Consider the following 22665-nt stretch of genomic DNA (forward strand, 5'->3'; position numbering starts at 1 on the left):
AGGAGGCTGAAATATAATGATAATGCTGTGGAACGAGATAGTTGGGATCAGAGAGGCCCATAGGCTCTAGCCAGGACCGTTCCTTTTTAAAACTTGCTGTCTGAGCTCTCACTGGTGAAAGTAGTTCCTTACAGCCTGCGTTCAGGGAAAGATTTGCACAGGTTCAAGAGAGAACTGCTTGGATAATGATGTTATATCAGCTGCATAGCCAGAAACTAATAAACATGTTTGTAGAACAATTGAATGATCATTTTATTACCATTTCTTCTATCATAGTTATTTTATATAAATTCCATATGTTTAAAAAATGTGTTTATGGAACAACTGAAAATGTTTTTATGGAACAACTAAAACACTTATACTCTAGCAAATGAATACATAGACACACAAATGATATCACATATTTTATCATATCAATTGGTGTAGAGTCAGAATCACCTTTCAAATCCCAATCAACTTTGGTGGCGTTGTTTTATGAGTTTTTCCTAACTTATATGATGAATATCAGGTGCGAAAGCTGACTAGTTGCAGCTACCGGAAGTTACGCCCTGTGGCTTTTATTTTGGAAGCAGCAAGCGAAAGCGCGTTTAATGTAAGAGCTGTCATGCGTCGCTTAACGTCATGAGGAAATACTCGCACTGAGTACTTCGCTGTGTCAAGACTGTGGTTTATTGTCGCAGAACAGCCAGCCCAGGAGCTGTTTAACTATCTGCGGTTTTCAGGATTCCTCCACTCCTTTATCGTTATGTCACCGTCTGCAATTTCGAGCTGAATAATAAGAAACGAAACCCCGAAACTTAAACATGGACACGCGCTTAGAGCAGTCAACAGGTTGGTAACTTTTTTTTAACTGTGTGATACATGTGTGATTACAACAAGTCCTAGAGGTAGATTAACGTCTTAATCAAAGGCAAAATTTGAATTAAACCTGTATTTTCGATATATATATTTTTTTAATATTATTCCGTGTTACCGTCATTTAACATTTCCCTATTCCCCTTCTTTCATGCCAGAAAACGTCAACTCGGTTGAATCAACAGATCCTCCCCCGAGGATGACAAAACAGCAGATCTTCACCTTATTATCAATGGCATCTGTCAATTTTAGTTCAATGGTCTGCTACTCGATATTAGGACCATTTTTCCCTAATGAGGTAAGCTCAAAGAAAACCACACAACATGTTAAAAAATAAATCACATGTCAAGGTAGGAGAGTTCAGGAATTTGGGAACCCCTTCAAAAGAGGGAAATCATTTTTAAATTTTGGCTTTTTTCAAGCCACACCATGGAGCTTTTGGAAAAGCAGTTCTTCCTCTTTCTAAAGTGGTTAAATTGATCACCTACAGGCCTCATTCAACACACACAGGGACTTTGCTGCTGAAACATTAGTCTGGTATGTCCAGTATCTTGTCTAATGTTTGCAAATTAGAATAGATATTGCTGTTGAACTGAGATCAAACATGAATACTCCTCTTTACTGTGTGCAAATCCTTATCCTGAAACTCTCACCTATAGCCACATTAGTCACAGTTCAGAAAAGGTCACATATGCTAGCTTTGATGGTAATCATTTGCTTATGCCTCACAGATATGATATAGAGCATAAATTAGGCCAAACCTTTTATTGCAAGGTTGTAACATTCCCAGTGGCTGCTGTTTAACCTGTTTATTTGGCCAAATAAATGCAGTTGCTACCACTGCTAATCCCTCAATACATTCTATTCATGAATATTTTTGGTCATGTATTTCTGCTGCCCTTTTCCTGGAAGTCATATGGTCCAATAAGTCAAGGGGATTTTTCACAAACAGGCATCTCAGAAGTTGATATTGTAAATGGCTTATCAGGTTTGGTACTACAGTATAAGTGAGGTTTAATAGGATCACATGAAACCTTTGTGCACCCTACAGAATGTGTAATCTACAGAGCTGGGAAAAACAAACACACATCAACAATACGAGGTTTAATCTGTGACTTTTATAGCCCATATACCACCATATACACTACCAGTCAAAAGTTTGGACACAGTTTCTCATACAAGTGAATGGGAAAGTGTGTCCAAACTTTAGACTGGTAGCGTCACACATTAAGTTGGATCTACATGTCTTTACTCCCTACATTTAGTTTGTCATTTGCCAGAGAAGTTGTTCCTTTAACCTTGTGGCGCAACTTTGTGCATTAATTTGCAAGTTGAATTAGCATTTTAATGACTAGTCTAATGTGGCTTATAGTACGGCTTGTCTTTGTGTATACTCATTATAAAAGATCTGGCTTGCAGATATGGCTTCGAATAAAGTTATGAAAGCAGAGCCAAGATTTAGCCATGTCATTGTGAAGCTCATCATTCTCAAACCCTTCCTCAATTCCTTTGAACAGCTCAGTGTTGCTGTGTTTTCAGTTATCATGTGCTAGACACCAGAAAGCCAGAAGCTAGAGCATGACTGGCTCTGTTATACTCAGTGGTCAAAAGGTCTCAGGTTAGGTCAGCTAACGTCATGTGAAGTAACTGCTCTACAAAGGTTATAGCTCTTTGGGGAGTGGATTGACAAATTATCGACCAATCATTGAGCTGCATCTATTTTTTTAAGTCATCAGTTTGTTGACTATTATGTTATCCTGCATTAAAGATGTATTGTTTTTGGTGTGACTTTATCTGCTGTCAACGTGCATCATGAAGTATTATAACATGACATGACTGTTTCTACACAGGCATTAAAGAAGGGAGCCAGTCAGACTGTCATTGGTCTTATATTTGGCTGCTACGCTATCAGCAATTTAATTGGTTCATTGATACTGGGAAAATATGTAAGTATATGTCATTTTTTAAATCAGCTCATGACAGTGCTGCCGTGTGGTAAAGTAATTTAATCTATCTTTGTTGTTTTATCAGATTGTCCAAATTGGTGCTAAGTTCATGCTTGTTATGGGGCTTTTTGTGTCATCATTATGCACCATCCTCTTTGGGTAAGTTTTTGTCTGATGTGACGGAAACATATTGTGTAAAGTTGAAACTAAAGAACAATAGAATTTATAAACCTGGAAAACCTTAAATGATTACTTAAAGACCAGCTCCAGTCATGTTTTAAGACATATAATGCATCTGCTCCTTCTCCCTCATTAAAAATTCCCCAATCTGCATAAGCCCCGCCCACCATGCAAATTTTCAACCGCCCCCTCTGTTGCGAAAACAAAACATGTCTCTGCCATCGTTTAGTGCTAACTTGTTGAAACTTAGCTAGCTTGAAATTTAGTTATTAATAGTAACGTTAACGTTAGCAGTCAGTACTGAGTAATTAAAAATTACGATGATGGTTACAGCTGGCTCGCGCATCGCCGAAGTGGTTGCCATAGGTTGCACCTAACGATATGCATAGCGTCACCCCGTCCATTAACAGGATTGGCTCCTTAGGTTTGTGACGTCTCAAACCTGCCAATCTGAAAACGTGTTGTTCAGCCTGTCCTTGGTACACTGCAGTTTAAAAGCAGACAGGCCCAGCCATGGAGATGACTGCTTATGTTGTCCCTGGTATGTCTTGTAGCACACGAAGAACACCACATGGAGATGTTCACAAGGTTAAACACTTGATTTTCACTGGAGGAGGTCTTTAAGAAATGTTGCTTTACCAATGGTTAGAGCCTGTTGATTTAGACCTTGTGGTTTCATGCATTCTGTTTAAAGCTACTATGTCAGGCCTTGTACTTGTATAATTCCTTGTATTGCCAAATTTTTGAACTGACTGTAAGCCTTTGGAATGATTTCTATGTAAAGGATGCAGGACAATTTGAAGGGAAAATCCACAGCATAAGCCGCTTCAAAGTGCTTTGTCACTCTTCAGCTCTCCTACAGTGCTAACAGTATACAAAGCTAGCTAACATAAACAAACCACCAGCAACCACCACAACAAAGACCAACAAATAGCACAAAAGCTTAAGAAAGTGAAGCCTGCTTGGCCAAAGGGTAGTGTGATTGAGGTCAGGGGAAACTAGGGGTAACAGTGGCAGCACATTTGATCCTTTAGACGGACCATCGTTTGGTTATGTAAGCCAACGATGGATTGCTTGCCAACACTGACGAAACGGACGGTCCCACAGCCCTGCTTTCCCAAAATGTGTTAACATTCTTACTGTTTGCTTTTGTCCGGGCCAAACTTTATATCTGAGGTCTTTGGCTTCACATCAGTGAAATCCTTAAAGGATTAGGCTGAAAATATTCTGTACTCTTATTGTCAGCAAAAAGAAAAAACAACAGTGAATTGATCCTAACACGTAATGTTTGTGCAGCTTATTCTGTGTTGTAGAGCCCCAATTTTGTCCTAAAAGTCTTACAAATTATTTAACCATTCAAAGAGGTTAAACAATACATGTGTGAGGAATTAATGGAATTGCGGCGAAGGGGCAACAGACAGGGCGGGAAAGTTGGATGCAGACAATGCAGGTCTTGTCATTGGATTTGTTGACAGTGGGAAAATTACAGAGCAACACCAGGATTTGTGATTTAATTTGATTCCTAGTTATGTCTTCAGTCAGACTGTGTAAGACCACACTTACAGTTCATTAAGAACAGCTCATTGAATTCCTGTTTGACATTAAGGGATTATTTTTTCTTGCAGATTACTTGATCGAGTTCCTGCAGGGACCCCCTTCATTACACTGTGCTTTATAGTGAGGTCCATCGACGCTTTGGGCTTCGCTGCTGCAATGACCTCCACTTTTTCCATGACTGCAAAAATATTCCCAAACAATGTGGCGACTGTTTTGGTGAGTGTAGACAAACCTGTTGTCTGACTTGCTATTTAGACATTTGAATCACGAGCAAACAATAGTAACATAGTTAGGGTTGTTTTGAATCTCCCGTTGCTCCCAGCACCACGGGAAATAATAAATAGCTTCTGGCATACAGTAGTTTGTAAGCTAAATTCTGCTTGCACTGTTTAAGAAACTGCATGTGCTGGATCCTCTCTATTTAGGGTAGTTTGGAGGTGTTCACAGGACTTGGTCTTATTCTGGGGCCACCGGTCGGAGGCTGGTTCTACCAGTCGTTTGGATATGAAGTCCCTTTTATGCTTCTTGGATGCTTCCTATTCATCATGGTGCCGTTCAACATGTACATCCTGCCAACCATTGGTACCAACAGCAGCATATTATTTGCTCATTTTCAGTCATTTCAAGATGTTCTTTTAAAATCAAATTGTAAGCTGTATTTCCTGCTTGCAGAGGCTGATCCCTCCCAGGATTCGTTCTTTCGGCTTCTCACCCACGTGAAAATAGTCCTGATCTGCTATATGACATTCATCCTGAGCTCAGGTTTGGGCTTCTTGGACGCCACGTTGTCCCTATTTGCATTGGAGGAGGTATTCTACTTCCTTCTGATAAAGCTCATTGTAAAAAGAAATTTGATTGTGCAAAATGTGACAAAAAAAGTTGCTTGTTTTTTTAGTTTAATCTCACACCTGGCTCCGTGGGACTCATCATGCTTGGTTTGTCGTTACCGTACTGTCTGGGGTCTCCGGTGTTGGGGTATTTTACAGATAAATATCCTGTGAGTATGAAAACAGATGTGGATAATACATTCATTGTTGTCATTTTGAGATTGAACTAAATCCCTCTGTGTGTGTCGGTGTTTATCAGGGTACCAGGAGTTGGTTCATGGTGATCGGAGGTGTCGCGACAGCAACAGGCTTCTGTCTGCTCGGCCCTCTGCCGATCCTTCACATCCAGAGGTGAGCGCAGAAAGTAACCACGACTCTCCACTGTGAAAGAAAAGTCAGACATTTTGCAAATAGGCTTGTAAATCTTGCTGCGAGTTACATAAGAAGATGAAAATAACTGGTTATTCTCTAATCTGCAACAAGCAGCCTGTTAGCTTAGCATTAAAGCTGGAAACAAAGGTAAAGACTATATACAGTAAATCCTCAACTGTATCTGAAGTATTAAATCCACAACTTCTTTGTTATGTGTGCTTTTGACTTGAACATTTTATGTGATCATGACAAATCAAATTAACACTTACTGAGAGCACGAATAGAATAAAAATATATAGACATGTCAATAAACTTTACCAAAGTTAAATTTAAAATGCAGGACTTGTGTATTTATTAGGGATAAAGATACTGCTACTTTTTATATATTAAACGTTTGACTACTTCCAACACTAGATTCATAATGATAAGAATAATGTTAATTACAATAGGGCTTCTATAAACTTGAGTCAAAAGGTGCTTTACAAAATAAAATATCTGAAAAAATAAAGCTTGGAAAAATGAAATGTTGCACAGAAAACACCATAAAAACAGAAAATAAGAGGTGGCAAACATAGTTAAAACAAAAACTACTATAAACATTAAAATAAATGTGATATGTGAATATATATGTGAATATATATCATAAATGTAGTATTTAAATACCCGTCCGTCTGGATGGGTTTATAATGGCTTTTTGAACAGAAGCACTGAGCTCAGCTGATCTAACATTGAGGGGGATTTCAATAGTTCCACATCATATGAGCTAAAGCAGTAAAAGCATGATCCCCCTTTGATTTAGGCCTGGGTCGTCAAACCTTTATGTCTCAGATATAATAAAAGTAATAAATAAAAGGGACTAAGAGTTTTGAAATGAAAAGCAGAGCCAGACCAAGCCGGGATTTAAAAGTAATAAAAAGAATGTTAAATTGAATTCTGTGTGTAGTCTAGCTTTTGCACTCTGCAACTGCTGCATTGTGTAGGCAAGTGAAATAATAAACTGCAGTAGTCTAGGTGGAGGAAATGAAGGTGTGGATAAGTTGCTTCTGTTTTGACTTTGGTGATATTTCTACTTTGCAAAAAGCCGGATTGAAAGTGCTGATTGTACTCAATGAGCAGCGTGTTTCCTCTCCTGTTTAAGATTTACAGAACTAATTCCCAGTGGTTAACAGTATTAACTTTTGTTCTGTTTGTGTGTACGTGTTGTGTAGTCAGCTGTGGTTGCTGATCCTCATGCTCGGGGTAATTGGGTTTTCCCTGGGTATGACTGCAATCCCCACGTTCCCGGAGATCATCACACATGCATAGTGAGTGGCTTCACATGTTGTGCTCATGTTATGGCATATGGTTGATTTAATATGTATTCTGCTTGTGAAACACATACTCCACATTCATTTCTTTTGTTCTTTGTAGTGAACATGGATTTGAAGAGGGACTAAGCACTCTGGGAATGGTGTCAGGGCTGTTTGGGGCAGTTTGGTCTTTGGGGTAAGTCCTACTGGCCTTTAATGATATCCTAATCCATAAAAAGGTTCTGCATATGAATCATAATCTGTAGGTGAGGGATGAGATATTTGGTGCGGCAAACTTTCTGGTTTTCATTTGTTATGTGAACGGTATTGTATAATATGTAGTTCCAGTATAGATATTAGCCTTCGATACTGCCTAAAATGCAATATTGGGTATTGGTCAGTATGCCAGTCAGTGCAACTATCTGATACTATAACTTGTTCCAAAAAGATCAACTGGTTCCAGGTTAATTATTAGCTATAATAACGAACAACAACAGTGAGGTGTTAGCAGAGTGTGTAGTTTCTGTGGGCTAAGATTGTATGCAGGAAAACAGTCAATGCTGAGCAAAAAAAGTGGAACGCAGCAGCCGGATGTAATTCCATGACTCAACAGCTTTTTATTAAAGGGCCAGTTCGCTGATTTTCAACCTCAGTCCTATCATGCTTATGGGGAGCTTATGCCATTAAAGGGTCCGATCAGACAGAACACGTTTTATTAGCTGGGGTTTTGTCATTGTTTTCAATGAGAGGCTTTTTGCGCACTGCTTTTTCGCTCTGTGTGCCTCACATTTTTTAGGAAACACTCCTCAGGGTGAAAAAACTTCAACTCAAAGCAGAAAAGGGCCCGACGTCATTGGCGTTTTTTCTCATTGTCCAATCGGATTAATGTAGAGCTGTGCCTTCTGTCAGTTTACAATATAACGGTTAGGTTAATGACAGCTAATGATTCGGTGGTTGCCTTAACAACAGTAGGAAAAAGAGAAACAGCAAGCGGCTCTTATTTTAACCGTAGGCTTCAACAAAAAAGGCAGTACGGTGCGCCTCGTGTTTTACAGCCTGCAAAACATGCTGTCTGATCGGGCCTCTAGGCTTCAACAGAAAAGGCAGTGCGGTGCGCCTCGTGTTTTGCAGCTCGGTCTGATCGGGCCCTTAAAGTGCAATTTCGCTCTGTGCCTTAGGCACATAGGAGGACGCTATTTGCTTCTCCAATGGGCCTGGAACGCATCATCTAGCGGAGTCCAGGGAGCTCGCTAAACTACACTTCCTCAATCTAGGACGCCCGCCTCCGATGTCATGTCTCGTTCAAAATCGTCAGGTTTGAAATGTAGACTGCAGACCTGAAGATTTTTTAGACGATCCACCGGTCCTCCTTTAATCTCTATAAATAGATATCTGCATACAAGTGTAGCAACCTAGTCATAGAAGCCGTCTTTCAACCCCAACTGAATTCTCATGTCTCGAGTTGCTAGTCGGACTGTAAACAATGATAGCTCAACACCCTGAAATCCTCTAATGCTTATCTGAATGACCTCCAGCTACACTGGAAGCACAAAAAAAATTGCCATTGCCATTGGCCAGGCTCTACTGTAGTCAGAAGATAACCGATGGGTTCTGAAATCGCGAATATCTAAAGACATTTACTATTCAGTAACCATGTTTGGATCTAGGAAATCAAGTTAATTACACAGTAGATAGGCTAAATTGTCTCATTAATTGTTTCTTATTTCCTGCCCTTTGATTTTAAAGTAGAGATTTGATTTTTGTTACAGGATGTTTTATGGCTCTGTCGTTGGTGGACTTATCACCCAATATCTGTGCTTTCAATGGGCAGCTGCAATCCAAGGAGGCTTGGCGTTTCTTGCTGTAAGTATATAAATGACCGAGACAGTGATCACACGGCTGGATGACAGGCGTGTAAAGTGTTGTCAATGTAGCAGAGACAGCATGCGACTGTGGAAGTTGTGGCTTTAGTTGTGGAGAAATTAATTTCCTAGCGTGGTAATCATTCAGGAGTTAAACCAACATGACGACTGGCAGAGAGACAAGCTTGTGATTGCAGTTTCTTAGCAGTTACACACTTGGACTCAATGACATCTCTGTCCTCAGGCCTTTCTCCTGGGTATGCATTATCTCTGTAAACCCCCACGACAACAAAGGTAAGAATCAACCTCAAATTAAGATCATCTTTATGTGTAATATTTACATTTCGTTTGTATAAACATTATACAGTTTATTTTCAGTTTCCACTACCATGCTGGGTGTAACAATCCCTTTTATGTTTGAATTTAAGCCTTTCAGAAGATAGCCAACATAGAGATGAAAGTACTCCTCTCCTGACTGAATGAAGCCCTCAGCAACATGTGGAAGTCTGCCATACTGAACAAAACTAGATCTTAATGTTTTATAAAGTTTTATATCATGAATTGCTTTTTAACATTTTAAATTATACATATTTGTTGTTGCAGATATTGTAATATTTTCTACTTGCATCATGGAAACATATTTTAACATAACAGTATTGTTGTGTATTTATGAAATGTTTAAAATCTGTGCTTGTAGAGGGTGCTAACTAAAAGTATAAAAAAGAAAACAAAGTAGTGTCACTGTTTCACTGAGTTTGACTGTTCTTTATCACTTAAGAGACTTTGAGACAATGCACATGGTCAACCACTGTAAATCACGGTCCAGATGACCAACTTCTTATCAAACTTCTTAGTTTTCTACATATTGAAGTGACGCATGCGATGCCGAACACATTCATAGCAACATTAGGGAAATAAGCTTATTTATTAACAAGCCTATCTTTCTATCTGATAAACAGCTTTTTAAAATGTTGCCAATTTTACACTAAAACAAATACGAGCGTCACACTAAAGACTTATCAATACCTTTATCCTCTTGATATGAGAATCTTGACATGCAATGAGATACACATATCAAAAAGCTAAGGGTTTAGTTATTGGCAGAAATGAAATTTAGTATTCATAAGTTTGTTTATCATAAACATTTTAACAATACAACTTTTTAACACCTGAATAGAAGAGTTGTTGTGTTTTCGTTACCTTAGAAAAAGCTCTTTACATGTACAGCGGGGACGCGTTGTTTTTCCGCCAAACAGCGCCGCCATGTTTCGACAGAAGCCTAGAATGGACAAAACAAACAGCGGCTCCGGGCTAGCCTTTCGCGTTTTGAGTGGTTTTCGCAGCTACCGTAGTTTCTCATACCTGCTTTGAGCGAGCGGTCGTCTGTTAGTTGCAATCTCTCTCTCTCTATACCTTTACAAGTAGATACCACCCTATCTATAACAACACAGTCTTTGATCTATAACTTAACCACTAGATGCAACTTAAACTTACAAACTGCTAGTTTCTAAATTGAGAATTTAAGTTAAATTTACTATACAAAATAATTCTAATTATTATGCATTCTTTCACAGAAGTTCCAGAAATGTAATGCACACATTATCAAAACAGCCTGTAAGGGTTTTTATTTAAACATTTCAGATATCAAAAGTGTGACTTTACATTTATTGTTATTTATAGAAAGAAACTAACAAAACATTTAATACTTAATAATTTGTATTTTTGAAGTTTTAGAAGGCATGAATATATAAATTGTATTAATGTCATACAGGCAGAAGAAAATATACCTATAATATTACAGAAATTGTGAATTCCATAGCATCAGTACAAATGTACACAATAATAAATGTATCCTTACTGCAATATGTAAAACATAATAATTAATTAGATCATTTTAACATTTCATTGATCATTCTGTATCAAGTAAAATACAGAATGTGAACATTCTATGTTCAAATATATAAAACAAGACACAACTTAGATGCTTTAATTTTACAGACCTGTATTTTTATTGTCATTAAAAAATTAAAGCGTCCAAGTTGTAAACAATCATGTGTCCATAAGTTTATGTATCAGACTCGAAGGCACCATTAGTCCGGCCTGTCGGTCTCTTCGGGAGAGGTCTGTCTGACAATCTGCCTCTCCTCCGGGTGCTGGTCAATTCTGAAGCATCTGCATCTGACAATGTGGCTTGCGATGAAGGTGCCAGGACTCCTGGCTTTTTCACCTTCTTCTTCCTTCTAGCTCTGTGTAAGCAACATAGTCCAGAATGAGTATATTTCTAAACCTTATATAAAATATCATGTCATAAACTTGTGTTGCCTTGCTTTTCTCTAAGAAAAGTAAATCTTGGAGATCCATGCAATAACCGCAACCCCAAGAATTTGAGCAAAGCGAGAAACTTACCTGGCATCGGTCAACTCAGGCTCTGTGTCAGAGAGGGTCGGCTCAGAAAGAAACCTAAGTTCACCAGAAGAACTAATTGCAGCAGACACCTTGAAAAAACCAGGAAGGAGAAAAAAGTAGAATGACAGGAGAAGATATTGTCCGATGCAAATACTATCAGACCAGGATAATGAAGCTTTTATTTTAACACACTAAAAAGTATACATAAAGTCTCACTCAACCACTAAAGCAAAATAAATGGCTCACAATATATCATAGTTTCAGTGTATTTAAATAAACCGCTTCTAACAGAGCATGGATGTATTTCTTTCACAATTGTACCTTTTTGAAATACACTAAGCATATACATGTTTTCTGTATGGTTCCTTTGAATGTCATGAGAATTTTTCAGCTGTAGATTCTCACTGTAGCTCAGGCGGTCATAAGGAGGCACATGACGTGCAAATCCTAAAAGTATTTGCAGATTTTGGGTAAAAGTAATGAGATTGAAAAACTGCTCTGTAAGACTGTACTTAGGCGCGGCAATGCCTTGAACTCAGTGCTAATTCAGCATGCCAACAAGTTCACAACAAAAACAATAACACTGATGTTATGGCACTGGATGGTAATCCTGTTTATATGATGAGACATTCAGTCGAAGCCACTAGAGGGAAAGTCAGAGAGCGTCATCCTCTGGGCACCATGAACGGCTGTCCAAAATGTCACTACAATCCATCTTACAGATGTTCTTATTGTTGCAATCTTTAGTTACTGCCATGATTTGAAGTCAACAGCTAATTTTTGCGCAGAGGATGCCAACAACAACCTTTTCAAAAGCCAGCTGTGTTTGCGGGTGTTTGATGTTCAAAAGAAAGATTGAGGAAAAGTTTGACTGCACCCAACAGAAACAGAGGCACAATAGACCAAAGCCAAGGGAGACACACCCAGTACATCACACCCTGTTTCAACCTTTATGCGCACATTCTTCACTCCTTACCCTGGTTGGTGTAGACCTCTCAACGGTCCCTTCAGACACGCCTGGGTGAGCCTCTACAGACTGAGTCACCTCTTCAGTGAAATCTCCTACAAAATAAAACAACCCAGAGTCATGCACTACATTCTGATGTTTCATATACATCCACAAGAAAATATCCTCCACTTACTCTGATCTGCTACGTAAGAAGCGAGGAAATATCCCTGCTGCCCATTGACCAGACGCCCGAACCACCAGTTGTCATTGTCTTTGTAGAGGACTTGGATGACATCGCCGCGACGGATGGTCAGTTCATCAGAGCGATTAGCTCTGTAGTCGTAGAGTGAGACGACCTGGAAGAGGAACGCAAAGGTGGAGGAGGGATTAAATATGAAAAGGGAAGGTGTCATGTGACTGAGCTCACAGCTGCAGTGGATACTTACTATCTGTTGAACAGGGGCTGAATCTGCCTCCACATTGCTGCCTGAAGGAAAGTGGTCAGGAAGAGTCTGATGGAGAAAAATCAGCATTTTTATAATGTAGCAGCAGTTTTAGAGGCAATGTACTATGAGGAAGGCCCCCATTAGCAGTATTTTAATGTGGTAAAGGTTCAGCTGACAAAGAAAACACAGCAAAGGTATTGAATAAAGTAATACACAGTTAACAGCCGTACCTGCGTCCTGAAAGATCCTTTGAGATGCTGGCCGACTGGGCTGAACCCGCCTGAAATTAAAGATTAAAAAAAGAGCAGGCATGAATATTTCATCTCAGACTGACTAACAAAAAACTCTTCATCAAAAGCAGTCCATCTGTGTCTCTGTGTATGGTGCACATGTTAAAGGAGACGTCAGATCAATTTAGTTCATGCTGTGCAGCTATAATCTTGCAAATTATTTGACCTAGCATATCACAGAGCAGCAGTAAAGCCATTCATTGGTTTAAGACACATTAAGACATAATAAGTTTGTTATTAACAGTACAGGCCACTCACGGTTCTGGGTGCTCAGAGCGGCCTGGGGGATCAGCTGCTCTGCTAGAGAACCAGACAGCTGCAGCTTGGAGTGCGGCGACAAGAAAGACGGAGGTGGTAATGAAGGACTTAATCCCGCCTGCAAAAAAACAAACAATTTATTTCACTGAAGAGTAGAAGTAATTTAATTGCTTTTTTTTTCATGCAGACCTGCTCAGGCCTCTTAATGCAATTTTCCTGGTCAGTGGTTAATTGTAATTCTCTGTTGCCATTAAGTAAAATACAAACTTCCATCCAGCTGGGCAAATTGGATAAACAACCCAGAGGAAATGAAAAGCACTAATGTGGACCAGCATTTAAGTTTATCCATAAATATAAATATTGAATAACTTTTAGAGATTTTTTTCTTCCTCTGCACTTTAACGGGGAAAATGGAAGGTTGAGCCAGGCCAATATCATTGGCCCATATGAGCATATTACAAATATTGGTATTGGTGTGCAGTATGTTTATTGATGTGCCCTGATATGACAACTTTAAAAAACAATGCTTGGGGCGCTGGTTTAGCTCAGTGGTTAAATCGCACGTCCCATATACAGCAGCTATAGTGCTCGATGCGGCGGCCCCGGGTTCAGGTCCCACCCTCTGCCCTTTGCCGTGTGTCATCTCCACTCTCTCTTCCCCTGTTTCCAACACTATCCTGTCCTGTCTCTCTCAATAAAGGCATAAAAAGGCAATAAATAAAATAAAAACAATGCTTGTTTTTTTTTTTTAGAAATGTTAATTGTCACATAGCTTGTCCCAAAGTCTGCAGTCCGACTGCATAGTTTACAATACTCTCAGCACTGTCTGCAGGACACATATCGGAGCATCGCATATGAGCAGACAGGGGGTCTGCAACAATCTATCTTTATGTTCAGTTCTCTTTTAATAGTGAAATAGGTGAAAAATCAGTGCACAATCCATGTAGAAAAAATGTCATTTATCTTTTTGCAGTGGATTTTCCCCCTCTAAAATCAGTATCAGTATCGGCCTGTAAAATCCCATTTATTCAGGCTTTATAACAAACATGTTTAGATAGAGATTAATGAGCCAAATCAATGTTGGCTTGAAAGATCAACATCTTTAATAAAAGCTGATTATATTAAAGTGTTTAAGCGCTTCTGATCAAAAACTCACTGAGACAGAATCTGCTGTCAAGCTCCTCCCTGTGTGACTGATGCCCATGCCTGCAAACAAACACAGTTTATTTACCATGTAAAATAAAGAGATGCATCATATAAATTGCACAACAGTTCAAATCTAACACACACACACAGTACCTTGCTCGTAAACGAATCCAGAAGTTGAAGACTTCTGATGTGGATCCTAAAATGGTGTGAAAGGGTTAGTTTAGGTGAATAATACCGTATGAATGTCTGTATTTTTACATCTTTTAAAGTAGAAGAGGTTGTGTATTTACAAGAACTGAATTCAGTGTCTCCTTTATACATTGCATTTTCAATGCAAGTCTTGCTGCGTGGGCAAACTGATCCATGCCTGAAGAGCCAGACGCGTCGTGTAACGGCAGCGTGTCGGGTGTGTTTCTCAGGGTTTTGATGTCGGTAGAAGCTGATCTGCTCGAGGCTCTTATATTGTGCACCTCCAGCTGGGAAACTGTTAAACAGCATGACATAGTCTTAGCTTAGTGTGTATTTTATTACCGGCGTAAGCAGATGATGAGAGATTAAGGAGAGTGCAAAAACAAAGAAAACAAACCTTTGCGATCGTACAGGTACACGTGGACAGGCTGGCTCTGACCGAAGGCGCAGAAAGCAACCATGTTTTCATGAGGGTGGAATGACACGCCGTGGAGAGCAGTGGGGTAACAAAGCTCAGAGTAGACTGCAACTTGGTCACCTAAGAAAACAAACAGGCTTACAGCCGGAGCCACTGTGCAGAATGTAGCATCTTTATCAGAGGAAAAAAAAACATGATTCTCACCCGTGTCAGTGTTCCAGACGTATGCCATCCCATCCTCGCTACCTGAGAAGATGAAGTTCCCACAGGGTGTGAAAGTGCTGTAGATCCTCTCTCTGTAGTTTGTGGCTCCGGTGTACTTCTTTACAGCCAGGCTGAGAGAGGAAGATCAATTGTTGTACAGAAATTAGGTTATAGCTGTTGAGATTAAGTGGGTTTCAACAGTTTAAAAAATGTGTAAATGTATTCGGTCAAACCCAGAAATGGTGAGTACAGCCTTCCTAAGATCAGTAATAATAAAAACAACATAATGTAATGTTTACCGAATCTTTAAGTCTTTTTTGCACTAGCTAACTGCAATGGAGAAGCCACAAAATCAGCAGCGAAATAAAAAAGAGCACAAGTCTGTATTCATTTACAGATGGTTCTTTAAAAAGGTTGTCAGATCTTATTTACATTCTCAAGTCCATCATCCTGAGGACGCTGTCTTTGGCATGGATGAGCAGGCATCGCCCGTTCGGATGGAGCTGCAGCATGTTGACGGGGACGCCCTTGAGGTCACTCTCATCAATTGTCTGCGAAAGAGAAAACATGCAGAGTTTTTAAATTTCATTTCTAATACACTTCCATTGAGCACAAGCACAAGTATTTTTATGCGCTAATATTATTGTTTCTATCGATTACAGTGAACACCATCTGTAACTGACAGTGGCTTTTTCCAGGGGCGAATTGCTCCTTTGAATATTGAAGAAGACCATTATCTGACAAATCACAGTACACTTTATAAAACATAAACACAGTAAGAAAAAAACTTGAACCTTCTCTACACTCCAGCGATTACATGGCTGACGCTGCCTGCTGTCATTAACAGAGGTTTTCCACACGATGATTAGGCCTGTGTTGTCTGCAGAGAACATTCTCCTTCCTGAATAAAACAAATACAACAAATGGAACGTCAGCTTTCAGAGGGCACAAGTACAATATACTTATTTGCATTACAAAGGAAGACAAGCCTCACCCTTCACAAACAGAGCGACACAATTTGCATTACAATAGATGACAAAGAGCATAAATAATAAATATTGCCTTGGACACATGCACGCTCACATACTCACTAAAACTATCCAGTGGCCTGTGTCAGCAGCCGATTATGATTAAGAAATCCTGCTCTAGACGTTATGAGTATGAATTGTGTATCTATATCCCAACTAATTAAGTCTTGATGACCACATAGGCATTAAACAGTATTTACTTTTACAACTAATGCAAGCTAAAAGTAATTATGGTGATTTTTCAGGTAAATATTGAAGACAGAACATACCAAAAAATAAACCTTTTCCTAACTGCAACCTATCTTATTCGGAAACGCAGTTGGCTGTGAGCCTATCTCTTCACAAACTGGATGAAAGGTACACATGGGCAGGGCAGGTTGCCACTTTATGATGCAAAGACACAACGTTGATTACCTTCAGTGTCGAAACAAACTGTGTTGATGAAACTGTTGTGACCCTCAAACTCCTGCAGCAGCAGGCCATTCACATCATCCACATCGAGCCTCCACACCCGCACCAGAGAGTCGAATCCACCGGTCACCACCAGGCTCTGGGCTGTGGGGTGGTACTGAGCACAGTACACAAAGGATGGATGGGGGAGCACCTTCTGAGCCGTTCCCAGAAGCCTCTCCACGTTCCACTCTCTGAGGGAGGAGAGGGAGAAGAGTTGAATAATGCATACACAGAGAAAGCTGACCAAAACATGCTGTGTCACTGGTAGCAAACGAGGAGTACTTACTCCCCCTAGAGGTGCCACAAACAGCCACTACAGCAATCCAGTCAAAAGCAGTGACTTTTTCATTCACTCTTACTTATTTCTTCATCTCACAACCAGAAACATACCTGACAGTTCCATCAGAGGAGGCAGACAAAAGGCTCCGATCGTCTCTGGACCAGCAGAGATCATAGACAATTTTGAGATGGCCGCTGAAGGCAGCCAAGACTTTGCCAGAGGGAATCTCATACACTGAAACAGAAAATAGAAAGGGTTACTTTTGTACGAAAGTATTTTTTTCTCAGAGCTGTTCATCATGACAAAAAAAAAAAAGCAAGTTAATTAGCTGAAGATTTCTGCTGAGGAGTCATGAGAAGCATCAGCTGGGGGAGTTTTGCACGGTGTTGATGAGGTGTTGCTTACCTACGACAGGGAAAGCGTCTCTGTCAGCACACGCAGCTGCCAGTATTGTCCCAGCGTGAGAGAAGAGCACCGTGTAGCAGCCCATCTTGCCACCACGGAATGACAGCATGGGCTTGTTAGGAATCCGACAGACCTTTAACAGAAAGACTCACTTAAGACATTATTTAAAGACCTCTCTCTGCTGCTGTGTGTCCCTGGTACTTTGATGGAGTACAATACAAACCATGATATCGGTCAATGTAAATGTTCCTCCTGAGATCTCTTTCAAAGAAAACTCCAAAGCAAGTGAATGGGGGCGGATCCACAGTCCTCATTCATTATAAAAAACATTTTTATGTTCATTGGAAGATAATATGAGACTTCCCAGCCTGAGTTAGACAAATCAAGTGTTTCAAATTTAGTTTTTTAGTACAAAATGAACCAGAGCTGAAGATACAACCTCAAAGATGTCAATTTTTGTGCTCTTGAGTGCCTTCCACTGGTGTTTGCCTTCATCTGAGCGTCAAATTTGTTTCTTCTTCTTTGGATTTTCACTTATTTTTGAAGTTGTATCTGTAGTCATCCATCTTTTCTTTGTTCTTCTTTGTTTGTTTGATCTTGTCTCTTTGTCTTAGCTCTGCCTACCCTCTCTGAGAGACCAACGCGTCACTAACTGGGCGCCGCTTGTGATTTTTTCCACAAAAGACGCACCAGACACCCAGTCTGTAATACTGCAAATGCAAAGGCTTTCATCAGTGGGCCATAGGCTCAATCACCATTGTGTTACCTCATTGGGCGATAGATAATGACTTGACAGATATTTATTTGAATGAAAAAGTTCAAGATTGTTTCTTTAAGAATAATCACTTGATTCGAATAACTTTGTCTTATTTCACACAGAACAAATATTTGATTGTGAAATGAGGGATCTGGTGATACGATATGCTTCTTGATACAGGGGTTACAATTCAATATATTGCAATATTGTAAGCAAGGTCATTTATTTTGCCTTATGACTATACACTTATGATTAGCCTTTAGGATTTAGGATTAGGATTACCACACTTTTACATCTCTTACTATCCCTTCTGTGCTAACGCATCAGAGCCTAAACAACAAAATGGAGGAGGGATTTTAAATAATCTACAATGTTCATTAGTAATTCTACTAATCAGAGAATGTTATAATATAAAATAACTGACTCATAAGGTTGAATAACTGTCACATTCTATATTTTGCACCAGTAAAGATAATCCTTTGACATTTGTAACAGCAAAAAAGAATCTCAAACCCCACCAACCTGCCCAGGCAGCCTGCTCCATCTTAAGGCTGGCGGTTTGCTCTCTACAGGCTGTGTCAGGCTTCTTTTGGTGACCTCATTCTGCAGCTCACTGTAGGAGGTGCTCCCCCTCTCCTCCTGCAGTGCCATCATGGACCGCATACTGGGGTCCACCTGCAGAACGAAAATCACCTCAATTAAAACATATTACACCAGAATGTCTAAAGCAACATGATATACAGTATTACTATGCGTTACATTAACGCACACTGAACTTTATATGTATTGTTGTTTGGCAATAAACCCTGATTCTGATACTAATATGTGACGTGTCAAATATTTGCACATCTACAAACCTACAAATGTGTGACATTATAAAGATAAATAAAGAAATAATTAACATCTTTACAGCAGAAACTGACTCACGTGCTCAGGGAGTTTGATGCCCTTCACTGTAACATAAAGGGTGGATGCGTATTTGTATCTGGGATGCTTCCTCCACCATTCCACCACATCAATCGTTTTAGGTTGTCTCTTTGCCCGAGGAGGAGGGCAGAAGAGCTGGAGGCGAAGTTTACTGTCAATATTCAGCACACCATTTGTGCCAACAATCTAAATGAAACAGGAGAAAACATGAAATAAACCTTTAAAATATCAAATGAAAACAAGCTTAGCAGGGTCTATTTTCTCTGGATGACCAGGTACCTTGAGGAACGCCCACGCAATCTTTCTAAATCCTCGCTCATGCTTGTCACCATCGACGTTGGCTCTTGCTTCCTCCATAGTTATGAAGTCCAGGATCTTTACCAAACATTGGAATAAAAACAGTTACTGACAGCTACATTGAAATCGGTTAAATATGTCTAAAATAAGTGTCTCTTACTTCAAAGAAGAGTATAACTCTGGGGCTTTCATCACTTTGTTGAACAAAGTGACCAAAGCGTTCATTGAAGATGATCTGCTCGTGCCACTCAGGGATGATTGATTTGTTCTTCTTGAAGTCGAACGGTTGGGTCATGATGGGGAGAATGTGGTCGACGTTGTCTTGCTCATAAAATGAGGAGACTGGCCGATGGCTTTAGAAAAAACAAGACAGGGACGGTTAGGATTCAAGCACACAAGTTCCTCCTCTACTCCCCTTAACGGCGATTGTTAAGACACTTAAACACTAAATTAAAAAATGAGCTAAGTATTGTAGGTGTCTGAGAGAGTTCATTCTCACCAGTCTTCTTTCTTCACATACTGTCCGGTGATTTCATCCACAACATGGATCTTCACCATGGGGTGTGAGATCAGTAGGTCTGTTTTGAGGCGATCTGTTCTGTGGACGTACACTCCGAGAACGAGGCTGTCATCAAACGTCGGTCGCTGTGGCACTTCTGCCTCAGTTTCACTCTCTTCTTTGACAACTGAAAAAGGAAAAGAAAACAAGTTATCACCATCACACATTTTACATCAAACTTTGATGATGGTTTTCCAACAGTTAACATCAAATTACCATGTTTTTTCTTCTTCTTTTTCTTCTTTCCCTTGGATTCTGTTTCATTTTCTACATCAGCTTCCTGGTCAAGGTCTTCATCCTGATCCCTGGGGGGAGAAAACGTATTAAATCTTACTTCAATATAACTTACAGCCGTAATATTATTGTAAAAAAACAACACGTCGCATCTTGGTATATACACACCCTTCTTCCGGCGGTGAGGTTACAGATTTCAGCTTTTTCTTTTTCTTCTTCCCAACATCATTATTTAGCGGAACACTTTGGGAGACAGCACTTTCTTCCTCATTCTTGTTCCTTGTCTTCTTTAAAGTCCTCTCCTCCTCCTGTGCAATCTGCTGCTGGTACTCATTCAGCAGCTTGTCCTCTGCATCCTCCACATGAATCTCTGCCTTGGCCTCTGTTGCTCCTTTGCTTTTCCCCTTCTTACTTTTTCGCTTTGTTTCTTTTTCCTCGCCTGTATCATCTGGCTCCAAAGCGATCTCAGACTTGGAAGCATCCACATCCTTCTCGATGTAACTCCCGGCATCCTCAGAAACAGGCAGGGAGGGAAGCTCTCTCTTACTCTTCCTCTTTCCTTTTGATGTTTGAATCTCTTCTTGGTTTCTACTGTTGTTGACCTTTTCCACTGTTTCCCTCTCTCTTCGTTCATTCTTAGTGTAGCGAGGGCTGCCTTGTGCTGGGTCATATGTGTTCTGGAGGATGGTCTCATCATCTTCTGTGTCCTTCTCAAGGTTGAGATTCTTCTTTAGATTCTGAAGCTGAAAGAAACGGGGGAGGGAGTTCAAGTTAGTATCAGAAGTTTGATGTTTGAGTGATGTTTTCAAGCACTGAAGTTAGAATCACACATGGTAGACAAACATACCGCAATAGCCTCCTGAGTTTCTGTGTTCTTCTTCTTTTTCACCTTTTTCTTCTCCGATTCAGTGTATTTCTTGAACACTTCATTGAATCTTTCCCGGGTCTTTGCCCGGTCTTCACTCTCACCTATAAAATGGTTATACTGTCATTAAGGGGCAAACGGACGTGGACTGGCAAAATTATAATTAATAGGAAATATATTGTATATGTGATCAAAGAAGTGTGTTCAAGGGTAAACACGCTTAAGTTCTGGCCTCAACACAATTTTGAGGCATCGTACTTTTCCATTTTACTTCTACTCCACAACATTTCAGATAAAACATGATTTTTTACTTCACTACATGTATTTAAATATTAATGTACAGACAAAATTGACATACTACACTTAAAACAAGGACAAGTTAGACAAAGGCAACAGAAACACTTGAACACAAAAAACTAAAACTACTACAAACAGGCCTATGAATACAAAATATATGTACACATTATTTACAAAAAAAAACACAACAACACTAAAAGACAGGAGATAATAGTGCAATATAGAGTGCAAAAGTGCTGAGATAAATATTGTTGAATCAGTCTGTTGTATACAAGAGGTAGAAGGTTGTAGTGCACACAAAAGATGATACAGAAATTTAAAAAAATGATGCAAATATATTGATTAAACTATCTAACAGTGTATAAAACAGTTAATAAGCTCCATCTCAATCAGCAACAATAAAATGATGCTTACACTAAAATGCATAAAACGCTATTCTAATAAAATATATATCCTATTTATGCGAGACTGAAAGAAGGTATTCTACATTATGTCATTAAGAAACGTTTGATACATTAAGTATATTTGTTGACAATACTTCTGTGCAATTTGTAATGCAAAACTGTGACTTGTTACAGACCATTTTTACACTGAGGTGTTCTCACTTTATTTTAATGAAATAATCCGAGTTTTATCTACCTCTGGTGTGTTAAGAGGGCAGTGGAAACTCACCTGCTGGCATTGTCAGGCACAGTAATGGCTCTCATGCTGTGCGCAAAAAAGGGAGTAATCCAGGCAGGAAGGCTTTCATGCTAAGTAAACAAAACAGAGATAGTATTGACGATGCTCAACACAATCTCTGTAGGATCACACTACGTGTGTCTTTGGTGCACACCAAAGTTAAGAGCTCGATGAGAACGTGAGTAAAAACACTGAAACAAATTGACATCCTGTAAATGTGATATCTGTTAATGAGAGGCTAAAAACACCAATGGAACAACAAGCTTTGTGAGAAGGTAACAGTTAACCGTTAGGTACGGTTAGCGCTGATAATTAGCTTGCTAAGTGCTAACGTTAGCTTAGAGGCATGGTTAACTAACTACGTTTGGTACATTGGCATTTAGTTCCTTGAGAAACTTCACAAATAATAAATTCCACACACATGTTATTTAAAAGACGGATATAGATTAGTTGAGGATGAATGAGTGTGTCTACCCTGCAGTGATTGCTAGCGCTGTCCTCAACCTCACCAACAACGCTCAGACGGTTTCCAAGTCAACCACTCCGTGGGGGCGGAGCTTGACGACCATGTTCGTGACGTACAGACAAAAACAACAAACTCACCAATGGGATTTGCGGACGGTGGAAACGAAAATCCATACGTCACTACGTAGCTTTCTCTCAGGCAGCGTAACCCACCTTATAA

The 22665-nt window shown here is 39.7% G+C and overlaps 2 protein-coding genes across 3 annotated transcripts; one reads left to right on the forward strand and one right to left on the reverse strand.

Moving 5' to 3' along the window:
* The first annotated feature begins 651 nt into the window (after positions 1-651).
* On the forward strand, positions 652-9515 carry slc18b1 (solute carrier family 18 member B1). Its single transcript, XM_069662316.1, has 14 exons — positions 652-831; positions 1014-1153; positions 2706-2801; positions 2887-2960; positions 4607-4754; positions 4964-5120; positions 5211-5347; positions 5434-5535; positions 5625-5716; positions 6946-7041; positions 7148-7222; positions 8796-8889; positions 9133-9182; positions 9317-9515. The coding sequence occupies exons 1-14, from the start codon at positions 804-806 to the stop codon at positions 9369-9371; spliced, it is 1344 nt and encodes a 447-aa protein (XP_069518417.1). The 5' UTR covers positions 652-803; the 3' UTR covers positions 9372-9515.
* Positions 9516-10883: 1368 nt separating this feature from the next.
* Positions 10884-22514, reverse strand: ahi1 (Abelson helper integration site 1). 2 transcript variants are annotated; one of them, XM_069661585.1, is made up of 27 exons: positions 22455-22514; positions 21972-22051; positions 20985-21106; positions 20306-20880; positions 20120-20208; positions 19844-20030; positions 19505-19697; positions 19327-19422; positions 19048-19233; positions 18643-18795; positions 17364-17496; positions 17069-17192; positions 16640-16869; positions 15992-16098; positions 15630-15748; positions 15198-15328; positions 14973-15113; positions 14677-14870; positions 14537-14582; positions 14394-14443; positions 13238-13355; positions 12920-12969; positions 12690-12755; positions 12437-12599; positions 12271-12356; positions 11295-11383; positions 10884-11134 (listed from the first exon to the last, which is right to left on the reverse strand). In XM_069661585.1, exons 2-27 carry the CDS (start codon positions 21979-21981, stop codon positions 10954-10956), a joined length of 3639 nt encoding a protein of 1212 aa, XP_069517686.1. In that variant the 5' UTR covers positions 21982-22051; positions 22455-22514; the 3' UTR covers positions 10884-10953. The 2 variants fall into 2 exon arrangements, with proteins under 2 accessions (XP_069517686.1, XP_069517687.1); XM_069661586.1 differs by lacking the exon at positions 11295-11383 and having other exon boundaries at positions 11054-11134.
* Positions 22515-22665: the final 151 nt, after the last annotated feature.

This window comes from Semicossyphus pulcher, unplaced genomic scaffold, assembly GCF_022749685.1.
Source record: "Semicossyphus pulcher isolate SPU_LCO1_2020_fin unplaced genomic scaffold, fSemPul1.0.p SCAF_14, whole genome shotgun sequence".
Lineage (NCBI taxonomy): Eukaryota > Metazoa > Chordata > Actinopteri > Labriformes > Labridae > Semicossyphus > Semicossyphus pulcher.